This window comes from Hyaena hyaena, unplaced genomic scaffold (genome assembly GCF_003009895.1).
Source record: "Hyaena hyaena isolate Hyena2069 unplaced genomic scaffold, ASM300989v1 scaffold_699, whole genome shotgun sequence".
In the NCBI taxonomy this organism is placed as follows: domain Eukaryota; kingdom Metazoa; phylum Chordata; class Mammalia; order Carnivora; family Hyaenidae; genus Hyaena; species Hyaena hyaena.
Genome location: NW_024081332.1, coordinates 907,026 through 924,547, shown reverse-complemented (window position 1 = coordinate 924,547; position 17,522 = coordinate 907,026). Strand labels below are relative to the sequence as shown.

The window sequence follows — 17,522 nt, the reverse complement described above, 5'->3', positions numbered from 1 at the left end:
GGGGATGAGCACTGGGTATTATATGGAAACCAACTTGACAATAAACTATTTGTGAAAAAAAAAAGAAGAAGTCAGTAAAACTTCTTGAAGGATATAATAAAGAAAATACATGAATTCTCTGTTAAAATATTAATACTCTACTCATAAAAATACTAAAGTTGACTGTAGCCCTTGTTGAAACATTGGGACAGAGCAGTGTGTATTTTTTCTTGTTTTGGCCTATTTTTACAGAGTGAAAGCAAGAGTGAGACTGAGAGAGAGAGAGAGGGAGAGAGACAGCACATGTGTACAGGAGGGACAGAGGGAGAGGGAGAGAGAGAATCCCAGGCTCCTCGCTCAGTGCAGAGCCCACCATGGGGCTCAATCCCCCAACCCCAGGATCATGACATGACCGGAGCTGAAATCAAGGGTCAAAGCTCAAGGACTGAGCCGTCAAGGTGCCCAGGCCTGTTCTTTTACATAAGAAAACAGTGTCATTGCTACGGTCTCTGACCAATAAGTGAAAGAAGCACATTTTATCTTTTGAGTTCAAAGCTGTATTTTCCTTTAGCTCTACACGTTCCAGGATTTTCGTCTCAAACCCCTATTCAACAGGGTATATTTCATCAAGAGATAGAAAATGATGCCTGTGAATGAAAACTTTCTAGAGACGTTATTCCATGGAACTTGTGGTAATTAATCTCTTGGAGAAAATGGCAACCTCTGTTAGTTATGCTAGCAGGTAATAAACGTATCATTTATATATTTGCATCAGTTATTCAACAAAGCAGGTCTGCGATGGGGATTCTTTTGTCTTCATTCCAGTTGCCCCCCACTGTCAGAGAGACATGGTGATGACAGTTGCAGTTAGTGTCACATTTCCGGAAACACGGTTATCACCCTCCTCCACAGGCGAGGTTTGTGAGGAGGAACAAGGGAGTGTGAGCAGCACTGAAAGCACAGATGGCGGAGCTGGGGGATGAGAGCAAAGCTCACGTGTGAGAACATGGTGGGGCCTTGGCCTCGATGCTCCAGTAGTAGTTCACAGCATCCGCGGATTATAAATGCAGAATCTTAGGCTCCACCCCAGACTGACAGAAGCTGCAATTTAACAGGACACCTAGATGATTCACATGCACATTTAAATGTGAGCAGCACTGGCCTATGCAATTATGAATCTGTACCATGTATACTTCTCCAAGGGTATTATTACGTTTGACTCCCATATTCAGTGTAACCACCCCTTACATTCACTCAGAAGTATTTTATTATGAGCTATGATGACAGCTGTCTAAGAATTCACTCACTGAGAAGCATTAAGGTTGTCAGAACTAGGTGAGGAGGTCGAGGGGAGAGGCCACAGTCGAGATAGATGCAAGCAACTGAGCAGGAAAAGTGGTGGGCTCCCAAGAACACCAGAGAACTAGTGACAGTTTGATGTAATAAACACTGACTTAAGCGGAAGAAGGCAGCAGTGGAGCTGATGTTGGGGAGCTTGGGAAAGGGGATGGACACTTGGATAAGGAGTACCAGGAAGGAATATATCACTCCTTATGAAAGTTTGAAGTTTTTCAGTTCAGAAATGCTTGGGGCGCCTAGGTGACTCGGCCAGAGTGCCATGTCGGGCTGGACACTGAGCATGGAGCCTGCTTAGGATCCTTTCTCTCTCTCTCTCTCTCTCTCTCTCTCTCTCCTCTCTCCTCTCTCCTCTCTCCTCTCTTTCTCTCTTTCTCTCTTTCTCTCTTTCTCTCTCTTCCTCCCTTCCTCTCCCCCCTCCCTCCACTCTTGTGTGTGCACATACATGTGGGTGTGTGTTCTCTCTCTCAAATAAAAAACAACTTTTTTTGCTACACATGGCCATATTTCATTCTTTCTCATTCCCATGTAGTATTCCATTGTATAGATAAACCACATCTTCTTGATCTATTTATCAGTTGATGGACACTTAGACTCTTTCCATGTTTTGGCTATTGTTGAGAGTCATGGATGGAACTTGAGGGTGTTATGCTGAATGAAATAAGTCAGGCAGAGAAGGACAGATACCATATGTTTGCATGTATAGGAGGATTAGGAGGAACTTAACAGAGGACCGTGGGGGAGAAGAAGGGGAAAAATAGTTGGGGAGAAGGAGGGAGGCAAACGATGAGAGACTCTTGAATGCTGAGAACAAACTGAGGGCTGATGGGGGTTGGGGAGAGGGGGAAGGGGGATGATGGGCATAGAGGAGGGCACTTGTTGGGATGAACACTGGGTATTATATGGAAACCAACTTGACAATAAACTATTTAAAAAATAAAAATAAAATAAATTAAAAAACAACTTTTTTAAAATACTTGCCTTTGAGCCTTAGACATCTCAGGAAATATGGCAATTAATGCTTGAGGTTAATATTTTGTCATGTTTTTTTCATCATGGTTTTTGGTTTCGTTTTGCAAAAACTCATGATTTTAAAAATTGGCTTTGTTTTGATCCAGCAGTCCGCTGCTGAGATGCTCTCTCCCTCTCCTAAACTGTCACGTACCAGTATTGGAAGAAGAGGTCTCTATGTGACCAGTTCCTCAGCATACCCTAAGTATTTTTTCCATGACCGGGAAGAAGTCGTTAAAGCCAACATTCGTAATCCTTTGCAAATCATTAAAATAATACGTGAAAATGAACATCTTGGATTTCTTTATATGATCCCTGCAGTGCCAAGGTCTTCCATTGAATATGATACGTATAATATCAAGTGAGTTCTCTCTTATGAAACAATGTATTCAACAGTAAAAGCTTCAAGTAAGACTGAGGATGTTATCTATAACTGATTGTGTATTAATGGTAAATTTAAAATATAATTTTTGTTATCATCCAATGACAAATGAATCTTAATCACAATAATTTTCTTTTTTCCCTTTAGCTTTCCTTTACTTGTAGACATTATTTTACAGAGTAGTGCACTATTGTGCATCTTCTATTTTATATTATGTTGTGCCATATATTTTAAATCAGTATTACAAAGATAATTTTGATATTTTGTCATTACTGATAAAAAGAAGATGGTAATGTGTAAATGGTAGGTACATGATTTGTGTTACATGTTATTTCAACTTTCATTAGTAGAGTGGGAATAAGGATTTTTTGTTTCAATAGAAAGAGCTTGATAACTTAAGGTATTTATATAGATGAATAGCACACATACACTCAACATATGCTCTCTACTATTTCTAAACACACATTTGTTGTTGAAATAATTAGAAGAGTTGTACAAATGTGGGTCTGTGAATTACTTTAAAGTTCAACACAACAGGTAGCAGAACTTAAAGTTGATACTGGCTTTCCTTCATTGTTGTTTTGTTGAGTTGACAACAGTTGTTGAGACAGTCTCCTGGAAGGTGAGAGTAGTTTAGCTTTACTACCAAATTTTCAGAGCTACCCTCCCATTCTCTGCTATGTAGGAAGATAAAAAGAACTAGTAATTCTTTTATTCTCCCTTACTCAGCCCTGTAGTTTTGACTGAGTCTGGTAACACTGAAGATAGTTCTCCTTCTAGGAATGAGAGGGAGAGAAGAATAGCATTTTAAACAAATTTTTAAATGATAGATTTATTATAAATCCTGAAAGAGCTTAATTAGAATGAGAAATAATTTGTAGAAAGAACAGAGATGCCTATAAAAAATCTAGTCATTCAGCAAAATGTATTGAGCACCCAACTCTCTAGCATGAACTATTCTAGGCACTAGACAGATGTTAGTGAACCATCCAGATCAAAATTGCTGTCCCCATGGAGCTTGCATTTTAACAGAGGGAGGCAATAATACACAAAATATTGGAGTAAATTGTAGAGAATGCTGGATGATGATAAGTTTTAGAGAAAAAATAGAGTTGAGTGAAAGAGATTGGGAGTTCTGGGGAAGAAGTTGTGAATTAACTGGGATGATCAGGGTGGACCTTATTGACAAGCAGCCGTTTGAATAAGGACTGGAAGAAGGAGGAGTGAATGATGTGCTGGTAGAGGGAAGAAAAAAAAGCATTCCAGACAGCAGGAAAGTGAATACAAATGCCCCAAAGCAGGAGCATACCTGGCATGTTCAAGAAGCAAGGACTATAGGAGAGTGAATGAGAACTAGAGAACAGACAATGAAGGGCCTTGACAGCCATCCTATGAATATTTGCTTTTATTTTGACAAAAGTGGAGAACCATGGATAGCCTTCAAGCAGAGGAGTGTCATGATCTGAGTTACATTTTGAAAAGGACTGCTCTGGTTGCTGTGTAGAAAATAGACTTTTGAGAAGCAAGACTTGAAACAGGAAGACCAATTAGAAGGCTGTAGTGATTCAGGTGAGAGATGAACCAGGTGGAGGTGATAAGAAGTGGGTCAAATTCTGGAAATAATTTGAAGGTCAAGCCAACAGGATGTTTTTATGGACTGTATGCAAGGTGGACAACCAAAGAGGAGTCCAGGATGACTTTACTGATCCAGTTGACTGGGCAAGAGGAAGGTTAGAGAGAGTTGCTTGTATCTGAGACACAGAAGATGGAACGGAATAGATTTCTTGGGGGAAAAAAGAGTTTGGGTTTAGACCTAATTTGGGGATGCCAAAGATAGGAAAGAAGTCAGGTGGTAGATGAAAGGAGATTTGGGGTTAAATGAGTTGTTTTTTTTTAAGATGGGAGAATTAACATAGAATAGAATTTAAAGTCCTTTGATGTAAAAAAAAAAAAAATCCCTTTACTAGTATTGTCATTTCCATCACCGCCTTACTACTTCTTTTAAAAAATTTTTTTTAAATGTTTATTTATTTTTGAGAGAGAGAGAGAGAGCATGAGTGGGGGAAGGGCAGAGAGAGAGAGGGAGACAGAGAATCTGGAACAGGCTCCAGGCTCTGAGCTGTCAGCACAGAGCCCAATGCAGGGCTCGAACCCACGAATCTTGAGATCATGACCTAAGCCAAAGTTGGACACTCAACTGACTGAGCCACCCAGGCACCCCACTGCTTCTTTTTCCAGTTCTTTATAAAATTTTGGAGAAGAGGCTATGGATCTTCAATGGTGACTGACAGTAAAAAATGGTTTATTCACTGATTTTTAATACTTGTTGATTAATATGTGAAATGTTTTCACAGCTTTCTCTTGTTTAAAAAATCATGTAGGCACTCAGTCTCTCTCAAAAATAAATAAACATTGAAAAATTTTGTAAAAATCATGTAGGGTTGACTGGGTGGCTCTTTTTTTAAATTTTTATTTATTTTTGAGAGAGAGAGAAAAAAGAGAGCATGAGTGGGGGAGGGACAAAGAGAGAGGGAGACACAGAATCCAAAGAAAGCTCCAGGCTCTCAACTGTCAGCACAGAGCCCAACATGGGACTTAAACTCATGAGCCATTGGATCATGGCCTAAGCCGAAGTTGGACACTTACCTGACTGAGCCACCCAGATGCCCCAAGCCTCCAACTCTTGATTTCAGCTCAGGTCATAATCTCACAGTTGGTGAGTTCAAGTCCAGTGCAGAGCCTGCTTGGGATTTTCTGTCTCCCTGTCTCTCTGCCCCTCCCCCATGCATGCTCACTTTCTCTCATAATAAATAAACATTTTTTAAAAATCATGTAATAACCCAGATACTAAGAAGTGCCATTTCTGATATTCATTCCCCAAGAGAGGAGTCAAAGTTTGCCACATCTAAAAGGATTTTTATCTATATACTAGTGCAGGACATAGTATTCAAGATGAAGATAGAAACTGTGTTTTTGTCCAATTCAAGAAATAAATTGTATATCTAGACTAATGAGCACTTCTACTTGGGGAATTGTGTTGATGCTTTATACTTTTTTGAACCAATAGTAGTGATGCTTGATGGTAATATGCTAGGGCTCATTTAAGAAGATAGAGTTGGGGGGGGTGGTTCCTGGATGGTTCACTTGGTTAAGTGTCCAACTTTGGCTCAGGTCATGATCTCACAGTTTGTGAGTTTGAGCCCCTTGTTGGGCTCTGTGTTGACAGCTCAGAGCCTGGAGGCTGCTTCAGGTACTGTGTCTCCTCTCTCTCTGCTCCTCCCCTGCTCGTGCTCTAGCTCTCTCTCTCTCAAAAAATAAACATTAAAAAAAAGAAGAAGAGTTGGAATCCTGGTTTATTTTACTATGTTTTGGGATTGATGTTAATTTTTCCTCCCTAGCCTGAACTCCAAATATTGTAAACCTAATGAAAAGATAATCATTTGGGTAGCAAAAACTTGGAAGCAGCTAAGTTGGAAGTTAAAATAGTTATAAATACTGGGTCAGTGACATAAGGACATGTTATACTAAACTCCTTTTAAAATTAATGTGACAAAATATAATGTCTTTGCATATTTTTCAAGTGTAGTAAAATACATCAGATGTGAAGTTCTATAATGCTTATCTCTACCATGATCCCTCTAAGTGAGAAAATAGTTCTGTTTATCAAGTTTAGTCTAAAATATCAACTTAGTGCTATATGTTAGGTATAACAATTTTGTCAGGAATAAGCTTCAAGGAGATGTCTAAATATGTTGGAATATCAATCTGAATAAGTACACAATTATATGCTGTAGATTATCTTGCCCCGCAAAGGGGCATTGTGGTGACTCTGGTCGTTCTGGAGCAAGTAAAGAGGAAACTAGGTAAAAAATCAGGAACTAGGGAGATCATGAAGAGCATAGAGAACAGAGAATAGAACTGATCAAGACAAAATAATCCTGTTTTGTTAGGACTGAAGACCTTGAACAAGACTGACTGTAATTGAAGGGTAGCCATGAGATATGGGGGAGGATTATTGGCTAGAGAGTTGGATTATATATCCACTTTGTGTGAGAGCACACAAAAGCGAATCATATTTTACATGTCATAAAAATGATTTATTAGTGTTTACTATGCTCTAGGCAAAGTGTTTATATATGTTAAATCATTTAATCCTCACAGAATACTATATGCTAGATACAATTATTATCTCTGTTTTATGAATGAGTCACAAAATGGTTAAGTAACTGCCCCAGGTCTTACAATAAGACAGCATGGTCCAACCATATTGTTGCAAATGGCAAGGTTTTGTTCTTTTTATAGCTGAGTAGTATTCCACTGTGTGTATACATATATATATGCCACATTTTATTTATCTTCTTTAATGGACACCTGGGGTTGGTTTCATTATCTTGGCTATTGTAAATAATGCTGCAGTGAACATAGGAATGCATACCTCTTTTTGAATTAGTGTTTTTGTTTTCTTTGTATAGATACAGAGTAGTGGAATTGCTGGATCATATGGTAAAATCTATTTTTACATTTTGGGGGGAAACTCCATATTGTTTTCTGCATCTCCACCAACAGTCTACAAGGATTCTCTTTTCTCCACATCCTCACGAACATATTATTTCTTGTCTTTTTGATAGTAGCCATTCTGACAGGGGTGAGGTGATATCTCATTGTGGTTTGGTTTGCATTCCCCTGATGATTAGTGATGTTGAGTATATTTTTATATGCCTGTTGTCCATCTGTATGTCTTCTTTGGAAAAACATCTATACAGATCCTCTGCCCATTTTTTTATTTGGATTGTTAGGAGTTTTTTAATTAATTGAGTTATATGAATTCCTTATGTTTTTTTGGATATCAATCCCTTATCAGATACATAGTGTGCAAATATATTCTCCTCTTCAGTAGGTTGCCTTTTCATTTTGAAGATTTCCTTCACTGTATTGAAGCCTTTTAATTTGATGTAGTCTCGCTTGTTTATTTTAGCTTTTGTTTCCTGTGCTTTTGGTGTCAAACCCAAAAAAAATCATCACCAAGACCAATCTCAAGAAGTTTATCACCTATGTTTTCTTCTAGGAATTTGTGGTTTCAGGTCTCATGTTCAAGTCTTTAATCAATTTTGATTTAGCCTTTGTGTGTGGTGTTAGAAGACATTCCAATTTCATTCTTTTGCATGTGGCTGTCCAGTCTTCCCAGCGCCATTTACTGAACACAGTGTCCTCTCCCCATTCTATATTCTTGGCTCTTTTGTCATAAAATAACTGACCATATATGCAGGGGTTTATCTCTGGGTTCCTTATTCTGTTCCATTAATCTATATGTCTGTTTTTATGCCAACATCTTACTGGTTTGATTAGTTTAGCTTTCTAATATTGATTGAGATCAGGGAGCATGATGTCTCCAGCTTTGTTCTGTCTCAGTGCTTGGGCTATTTGAGTTCTTCTGAGGTTTGTCCTATTTCTGTGAAAAATGCTTTTGGAATTTTAATAGGGATTGTACTGAGTCTGTACAGTGCTTTGAGTGGTATGGACATTTTAACAATATTAATTTTCCCAATCCATGAGCATGGACTATCTTTCCATTTATTTGTGTCTTCTTTGATAGTTGATTCTTAAAACTAGAAAATTACTAGAACTATAAGATAAACACAGTGGTCAAAAGGAAAAAGATTAGACCACACAGTATGTTAACTAACTTGAATTTAAAATATAAATTTAAATTTTAAAAAAAGGAAAAAGATTAGAAATTAGGCAACATAATTGAAACCATCTCACACTTGGATTTGCGAATCACAGTAATGTTCCTATATTTTGCCTAAATACCTCCTTTGTATGGAAATGTTATCAAATGAACCAGTAGTTCCAAGCAAGCTCTATCAACACCGTACCAACAGATATCCACCGTACCCAGAAAAGGATTTGAATTTTTTAAGGCATTTTAAAGAACAAAATATGAAACAAAATTCTGTTTTTATATTAATATCTCATCAATAAGGTTAAGAAGCTAGGAATGCAAGAACACACAATATCTAATGTCAGAATAACTCAGTGTTGCAGAATTGCAATTTTACCAGGCTGTGTGGAAATCTTTTCATTCTATTTGTTACCAGAAAAGCAAAGGAAATCTATCAATAATGCCACTAGTAGATCAACATATTAGGTAACAGAGATTAACACACTCCAGGACATGATTAAAATTTCATTGCAGAAAAGTAGTTTTATTGAATATTGATGTGTCTATAGATATTAGTAACTTCTAGATAATCACTACTTAGAATTATTGAAGTGAAATGTTGGAAGAACTTTGTCATGAGAGGTGGGAACCCTACTGGCAATGAGATATTTAAGGCAAATAAAACATTACGGAGATACTTCTTAAAAACAAACATTATATCTAGAGTTTATTCTGACAATCCTGCATTCAAGTAATACATTATTTTATTTGCATAGGAACTCCCATATGTAAATGTTTCCCTGCTGCTTTGAATTCCAAATTAAATATTATCAAAACTGTGACTGTAATAAAGTCCAAGACATAACAAAAAATAAGTGAGCAGAATACCACTCTTTGCTTTTCTATATAAATTAATTTTTTAATTTACATCCAAGCTAGTTAGCATAGAGTGCAACAGTGATTTCAGGAGTAGATTCCTTAATGCCTCTTACCCATTTAGCCAGTCTCCTCTCCCACAACCTCTCCAGCAAACCTTTGTTCTCTATTTTTAAGAATCTCTTATGTTTTGTCCCCTCCTGTTTTATACTATTTTTGCTTCCCTTCCCTTATATTTATGTTTTGTATCTTAAATTCTTCATATGGGTGAAGTCATGATATTTGTCTTTCTCTGACTAATTTTGCTTAGCATAGTACCATCTAGTTCCATTCACCTAGTTGCCAATGGGCAAGATATTATTCTTTTTGATTGTCAAGTAAGACTCCATTGTATATATATACACGCCATATCTCCTTTATCCTTTCATCTGTTGTGGACATTTGGGCTCTTTCCATGCTTTGGTTATTGTTGATAGTGCTGCTATAAACATTGGGGTGCATGTGTCCCTTCGAAACAGCATACCTGTTGATGGAAATTTGGGGTCTTTCCATACCTTACTGTTGTCAATAGCTCTGCTATAAACTATGGGGTACATGTGCCCCTTTGAAACAGTACACCTGTGTCCCTTGGATAAATACCTAGTAGTGTAATTGCTGGGTCATAGGGTAGTTCTATTTTTAATTTTTTGAGTAACCTCCATACTGTTTTCCAGAGTGGCTGCACCAGTTTGCATTACAGCCAGCAGTGCAAAAGAGATCCTCTTTCTCCATATCCTTGCCAACATCTGTTGTTGCCTGAATTGCTAATGTTAACCATTCTGATAGGTGTGAGGTGGTATCTCATTGTGGTTTTGATTTGTATTTCCTTGATGATGAGTGAGTTGAGTACTTTTTCATGTGTCTATTAGCCATCTGGTTGTCTTCTTTGGAGAAGTGTCTATTCATGTCTTTTGCCCATTTCTTCATTGGATTATTGTTTTTTGGGTGTTGAGTTTGATAAGTTCTTTATGAATTTTGGATACTAACCCTTTATCTTACAGGTTATTTGAAAGTATCTTTTCCCATTCTGTTGGTTGCCTTTTAGTTTCGCTAATTGTTTCCTTTGCTCTGCAGAAGCTTTTTATTTTGATGAGGTCCCAACAGTTCTTTTTTGCTTTTGTTTCCCTTCCCTCCACAGATGTGTTAATAAGTTGCTGCAGTCAAGGTCAAAGAGGTTTTTGCCTGCTTTCTCCTCGAGGATTTTGATGGCTCCCTGTCTTACGTTTAGGTCTTTCATCCATTTTGTTTATTTTTGTGTATGGTGTAAGAAAGTGTCCAGGTCCATTTTTCTGCATGTTGCTGTCCAGTTTTCCTAGCACCATTCACTTAAGAGACTGTCTTTATTTCATTGGATATTCTTTCCTGCTTTGTCAAAGATTAGTTGGCCACACATTTATGGGTCTATTTCTGGGTTCTCTATTCTGTTTCATTGATCTGAGTGTCTGTTTTTGTGCCAGTACCACACTGTCTTGATGGTAACCACTTTGTAATATGTCTTAAAGTCTGGGATTGTGATGCCTCCAGCTTCAGTTTTCTTTTTCAAGATTGCTGTGGCTATCTGGAGTCTTTTCTGGTTTCATACAAATTTTAGGATTGTTTGTTCTAGCTATGTGAAGAATGCTGGTGTTATTTTGATAGGGATTGCATTGAATATGTAGATTGCTTTGGGTAGTACTGACATTTTAAGAGGTGGTTCTTCCAATCCAGGAGCATGGAATATTTTTCCACTTTTTTGGTGTGTCTTCTTCAATTTCTTTCATAAGCTTTCTATAGTTTTCAGTGTATAGATTTTTCACATCTTTGGCTAGGTTTATTCCTAGGTATTTTATGGTTTTTGGTGCAATTGTAAATAGGATCATTTCCTTGATTTCTTTTTCTATTGCTTCATTATTGGCATATAGGAATGCAACCAATTTTTGTGCATTGATTTTATATCCTACAACTTTGCTGAGTTCATGGATCAGTTCTAGCAGTTTTTTGGTGGAATCTTTTGGGTTTTCCATATAGAGTATCATGTCATCTGTGAAGAGTGGAAGTTTGACTTTCTCCTGGCCAGTTTTAATGTCTTTTATTCCTTTCTGTTGTCTGATTGCTGAGGCTAAGACTTCCAATACCATGTTGAATAACAGTAGTGAGAATGGACATCCCTGTCATGTTCCTGATCTTAGGGGAAAAGCTCTCAGTTTAGAATACCACTCTTTGAATTCTGCTTTGGGAAAATGATATTAGAAATGGGTCTCTGGTGATTTTTAGTGATTGTAATGGATTTAAACCTAAAGAAAAATTCAGTCAGAGTAACGTCTGTCTGTGTTTCAGAGAAAGCTTCACCATTTGTTTCTGAAATACTTGAAATATTTGGATTTAAATCAATTTACATTTCACAAGAAATTTCAACACAGCATTTATCAAAGGGGAAAAAGGGAAAGCTATTAGAAATGAAGAATGGTGGTAACTTTGGTTCACAATTTCAGGAGAACAAATTATCCAAATTCTGATTAATGGAAAAGGGAGTTTCCATCCATAAGAGACAAAGCAATAAATCATCTGCTATTTGTTGTCTCCTATTTCTATAAACAAGTTTTTCAGTAGTGGTGACTGTCAGGAATTTGAACAGACCATTCATCATGTCTTGATTAGAAATGCAGGTGGCTACTTTAAAACAGTTATGGTCACCGCTGTGGTTGCTTGTGAGCTAGGCTTTATTTGGAAGTTTTATCAGATTCAATATTGAATATTTTCCTGAATGCCTTGTGTGTTATTTTTCTTATTATAATAGAAAGAAATTATAATTAATGCCTTCACCAGGATGCCTTATAAAATGTCACCATTGTATGGATTTGTTTGAACTCATAGTTTGAGAAGCATTGCTCTAGAGAACTGTAGAACAATTTCCTCTGCATGAGAATCTGATCTTGGTTGACTTTGAAGCTCTGTTTCCCTATATCCTGATAAGAGTAGAATGTCAGTTACTTTTAGGCAAGTTGCTTATGATAACAATGACCGCTGATTTGTAAATGATATCTGCCTGGGGGAGTCTAAAAATGAATTCTAAAGACCTGATGGGGATCTATAGCTTTGGACTTACCATGGTGCAGCACCTCTTTTTCTGGGCATGTCTCTAGCAGGAACCCTGAAATCTATCTATGCTTATAGAGTTATTGCAAGACATATTGGCTCATTTGGTAATAAGGCTTTTAAGCCAGGGTGGTTTCCATACCCACCCAATGTGGATCTCATCTCCTTGCCTCTGAGTTGTCATCTAGGAAGAGGGTAGTTCCTGGGTGGCTGATAGATTCCTGCAAGTAGCCCATGGAAGAGAAAAGTCTAATGCTGCCCTGATGGCGAGAAGTGGTTCCTGTCCTATGCCCTTCTGAGTAGAGGGGTTCCAAATATGGTCTATGAAAGTTTTATTAACCAGAACATTTAGTTGAAGCTAAGAAGACTGCCTGGTGGAGCAATATTTAAGTCTTTCTTTTTCATGCTCATATAAAAGGAGCCACTGTTGGTGTTTGACAATTCCCTCCTTAGTAGATGTGAGTTTTCCCCCCGTATCTATAGAACCTCTCATCCCACTATCTTTTATTTATGTATGTCCATATTTTGCTATTTTTTTTGGTTTTAGTCATTGAAATATATACTTGATCACATTGAAAAGGAACTGTGGGTGCTTCTATAAGGTCATAGTGGTAGCCAGACTTTTATAATGCAATAGGTGAATACTGTTACACAATACTACAAACACCCCTCTTAGCATATGCCAAACACTGTTCCCAATTCTTCATATGTATTAATTAATTTAATCTTTATAGCAACTCTATAAAGTAGCCAGTATTAATATATTCATTTTACAAATGATGAAACTGAGGCAAAGTCGTCCAAGTGTGACCAGCTAGTGTAGTGAACTGTGGGACTGGAATTCAAACCCAAGTAGTTAGGCTTTAGAACCCAGCCTTTCATATACTGTGCCTAATATACTTGATTTCATAATGATAACTTTTCCTGCCACTTGTGTCACACATGCTGTGCTAGGCTGTACCGAGTATTTTCTGTACATGAATATTATTTCATCCTCAAAAGAACCCCATTAGAAGGGCATTCTTTATGGTTGAAAGGTGAGGAAATTGAGGTACAGATATATGAAGGGCCTTGGCATTTGATATTGTTTTGTCATTTGCAGATAGAAACTCAGAATAATGTCTGATGCTCCCATCTTTCAATTCTATGGTTTCATCCTCTGTGCGATGTCAATTTTAAAACCATTAGAATTTGGTGGGTAAGTCAGAATGTAGGGCAGAGCCCTTCCCAAATCCCAGACATGTTTAGGGTCTATAAAGCCAAGAAAGAGGACCCAAAATTTCTTCTACCTACATGTCTCCTAATGTGTATTTCTAGGACCATTATATGTAATAGGTATTAATAGGTAGATGGTAAAAAAAAAATTATTCTGTGATCATATGCAATTAAGAAACATTAAATTAAATCACTGGTTCTCAACCTGGGAGATTTTGCTCCCCAGGAAACATTCGGGGATGTCTGCAGGAATTTTTGGCTGTTGTAACTGGAGAGGATGGTGATACTGGTATCAAGTGGAAAGAGGCAAGGGAAGCTGCCAACAGCTGCCAGTGCACAGGACAGCCTCACACAACAGTTACCTGACCCAACATGTCTGTAGTGCTGAGATTGAGAAACCTCAAGCTCAATAATGCTAATTACGCATTTCTACTCTGTATAGCCAATCAACTATTTCTTGAGGAATATGTGCTGGGATTGGGACTCTGTGAAACAGAGTTATGAAACTTGGGTTGTTAGGACCATATAATCATCTACACCAGGCTTACTTTCTACAACATATTACTTTCCAAATGATCAAGTTCTCAGGTGGCTCCTAGGCCTGTTATGATAAAAGTATTTTTTAAGGGACACCTGGGTGGCTCAGTTGGTTGAGCATCTGACTTTGGCTAAGGTCATGATCTCATGGTTCGTAGGTTCAAGGCCCACATCAGGCTCACTGCTGTGAGTGCAGAGCCTGCTTTGGATCCTCTGTCCCCCTCTCTCAGCCCCTCCCCTGTTTGCACTCTCTCAAAAATACACATTTTTTTAAAGTGTTTTTTTTTATTTATTTATTTTGAGAGAGAGAGAGCACACCCCTTGGGTGTGCAGAGAAAGGAGGAGAGAAAATCCCAAGCAGGCTCCTCACTGTCAGCGGAAGCCCAACCTGGGGCTCGATCTCAGGAAACCTGAAATCATGACCTGAGCCAAAATCAAGAGTTGGAGATTTAACACACTGAGCCACCCAGGTGCCTTGTTGAATGTATTTTTAAAGGAAGTTTTTTCAATTTCAAACTAAAGCTATTCTGTCCTTTCAGTGAGATTACCTGTTTAGTGACCTAGAACAGAAAACATAGATATGTTTGGTACTTTCTCAAACTTCAACATTGTGGTTTCTGTGTGAAGTCATAAATACAAAAAACTTCATAGTGAGGTTATATGTCCTATAAAATGACAGATCATTTTGAAGCTACATTATCAGAAACCTTACCAGTTTGTCTAACACAATGACCATTTTCCTGGGCTAGTCCATAAAGAAATTTAAATATTTTTTAACACTTATTTGTTTTTGAGAGACAGAGAGCAACAGAGAATGAGGAAGGGAGGGGCAGAGAGAGAGAGACACACAGAATCTGAAGCAGGCTCCAGGCTCTGAGCTGTCAGCACAGAGCCTGACACAGGGCTCCAGACCACGAACCATGAGATCATGACCTGAGCTGAGTCGAAATCAGATGCTTAACTCACTGAGCCACTGAGGCACCCCTAGTCCATGAAGAAATTTAAATCTAATGAGTCAAATTTCAACCAGCACATGGAAACATTAAAGGCACCTCATATTTGCACTTGAAAAATGCAAACACACACACACACACACACACACACACACACACCACACCCTGGCACTATTCTATTCTGGGGCTAAGACAATTTAATAGGTGATGATTTCATTTCACACAAAAATTTGAAGAATCTAGGGGAAACTGAGTGGCTCAGTTGGTTATGCATCTGACTTCGACTCAGGTCCTAATATTGAGGTTCATGAGTTCAAACCCCACATTGGGCTAATCTGCTCTCAGTGCAGAGCCTGCTTTGATCCTCTGTCACCCTCTTTCTGTGCCCCTCCCATGCTTGTGCTCTCTCTCTCTCTCAAAAATAAATAAACATTAAAAAAATTTTTTGAAAAATCTAAGAAGAGTGGTTCTTGGCCTTGGCTACTAATGCGAATCACCCAGGCCCTACTCCAAGACATTATTTAATTGATTTGTGGTGAGCCTGAACAATAGTATTTATTTAAAATTCACCAGATAATTCCAGTATTTAACTCAGTATTGCACACCATGGACTTTGAGCAGAGGTTCTCAAGCAAGTGCTAGAGGACTTGTTAAAACAGATAGTTAAACCTCCCAAGTTTCTGATTCAGTGGGTTGGGAATATAGCCTGAGGAAATTACAATCCCCATGGGATGCTGGGAAATTACAGTTCCCATGGGATGCTTTTGCTGCTGTTCCAGGCACCTTGCACTAAGAACCACTGGCCCTAGAGTACTCTCTTAGTACAGAAATTTGGATGTTTCTTCTTAGTTATGCTTTTAATTTTCTAGGTAAAAAGGAGTTCCTTATTAGATATTTTACCCTTTCTGGTTAGTCAAACCAGAAGCAAAGTAAGCTATTTCTCTTCTCCTTTTTAGGTTATATCTAAACCCATATAGATTCATGATCTTGACCATCACCAAATAAATTGAGGTTTATAATTATAGAACACAGGAAGTGACTAATTTCTTTCCAGGCAGTTGCTTGCTTACCATCACCCAATAAAGATGCTCAAATCATAACAAAACTGTATAATTATGAAAATAAGAGAACTTATATTTGCATAGGGCCATATGAACTTATCTAATATACTCCACTACCTTAAAGAGGGTAATTACTTGTTTGCTTGTTGAAATCAGAAGCTTGAAGGAGACAGGAAGAGAGAACAGGGTGAAGGAAGACCTCTGTATGCATTTAACATGGCCTAACATGGATATGATAAATCAGCCTGACTAAAAAGGGTAATTTGTGGGACAGAGAAGGAACTAATATGAAACAAAAGGAGAGTGTCAAAACCTGGCCAAGTAATTTGAATTTGATGATATAAGCAGTAGGAGGCTATTTAAAGTTCTGGAGCAGGAGACAAACCATGTTTCTGCACTAGTCTTGTAGACTGGTTTAAGGATAATCAGAAGCATTTTCAATCTGTGTAACAACAGATAGAGCTGCTGTTTTATTTTTATTTTTTTTTAATTTTTAAACATTTATTCATTTTTGAGAGAGAGAGTGCAAGTGGAGGAGATGCAGAGAGAGAGGGAGACACAGAATCCGAAGCAGGCTTCAGGCTCTGAGCTGTCAGCACAGAACCCGACGCGGGGCTTGAACCCAGAGTGGTGTGACCATGACCTGAGCCGAAGTCAGAATTCAACATCATGGACCATACCTGCCACCTTCTAGAAGGGACTTAAGGAGCAGATAGACCAATGAGAGCAAGTTTTCCAGACATACATGAAGGTCATAGTGAGCTGCTTGATCTTGTCTTTTGGTTGGTTTGATGACTGATATTAATGAAACATCTGAGGTTAATTACAGTTTCTGAGACAAGTTAAAATTTCACATTTTGGAGAGAATCACCCCAAGAATGTCCTAATTATATCTTCAGCTTTCGGGAAATCAAAAGAAAATAAGTTTTTCCCAGACTGTCCTGTGTGCTCCCATGATCAGGTCTTGGCTTGGGGTTTTGGTGGGGTTTTTTGGTTTGTTTTTTGTTTTTTCATTCTAGTCCTGTATGCCCTAATTTTAAAAAGGTTTTTCTTACTCAGTTTAATTAAACATAAATAGAAATTATTTATTCCAATGTTTTTTAGTGACTCACCACATAGGAGAATTTTGTTCCAATTTCTTAAAGCATTATCATACATATGTATATCAATTTGTATACCGACAACAATTTCATGGATTTCACAGATGACCTGAAGGCCATGCTAAAGGGCCACATAAACTCCAGGTTCAGAATGCTGAGCTAAGGATCAGGGGAGAATGTAGATAAGAGAAACAGTTGATTTTCACTGAAGTGTTCCTATCTAGTCTTTGTTAGTACATATAATTTTTGCATAGTTTTAACATAAAAACAATTTGG

The 17,522-nt window shown here is 37.9% G+C and overlaps 1 protein-coding gene across 1 annotated transcript in view; it reads left to right on the top strand.

The window, feature by feature from the left end:
* The window catches only part of DNAH6 (dynein axonemal heavy chain 6), a 215,350-nt gene that overhangs the window by 14,858 nt on the left and 182,970 nt on the right, over nucleotides 1-17,522 (top strand). The window contains exon 4 of the mRNA XM_039217619.1: nucleotides 2,454-2,707. Coding sequence (XP_039073550.1) covers nucleotides 2,454-2,707 — 254 coding nt within the window. The remainder of the gene's footprint in view (nucleotides 1-2,453; nucleotides 2,708-17,522) is intronic.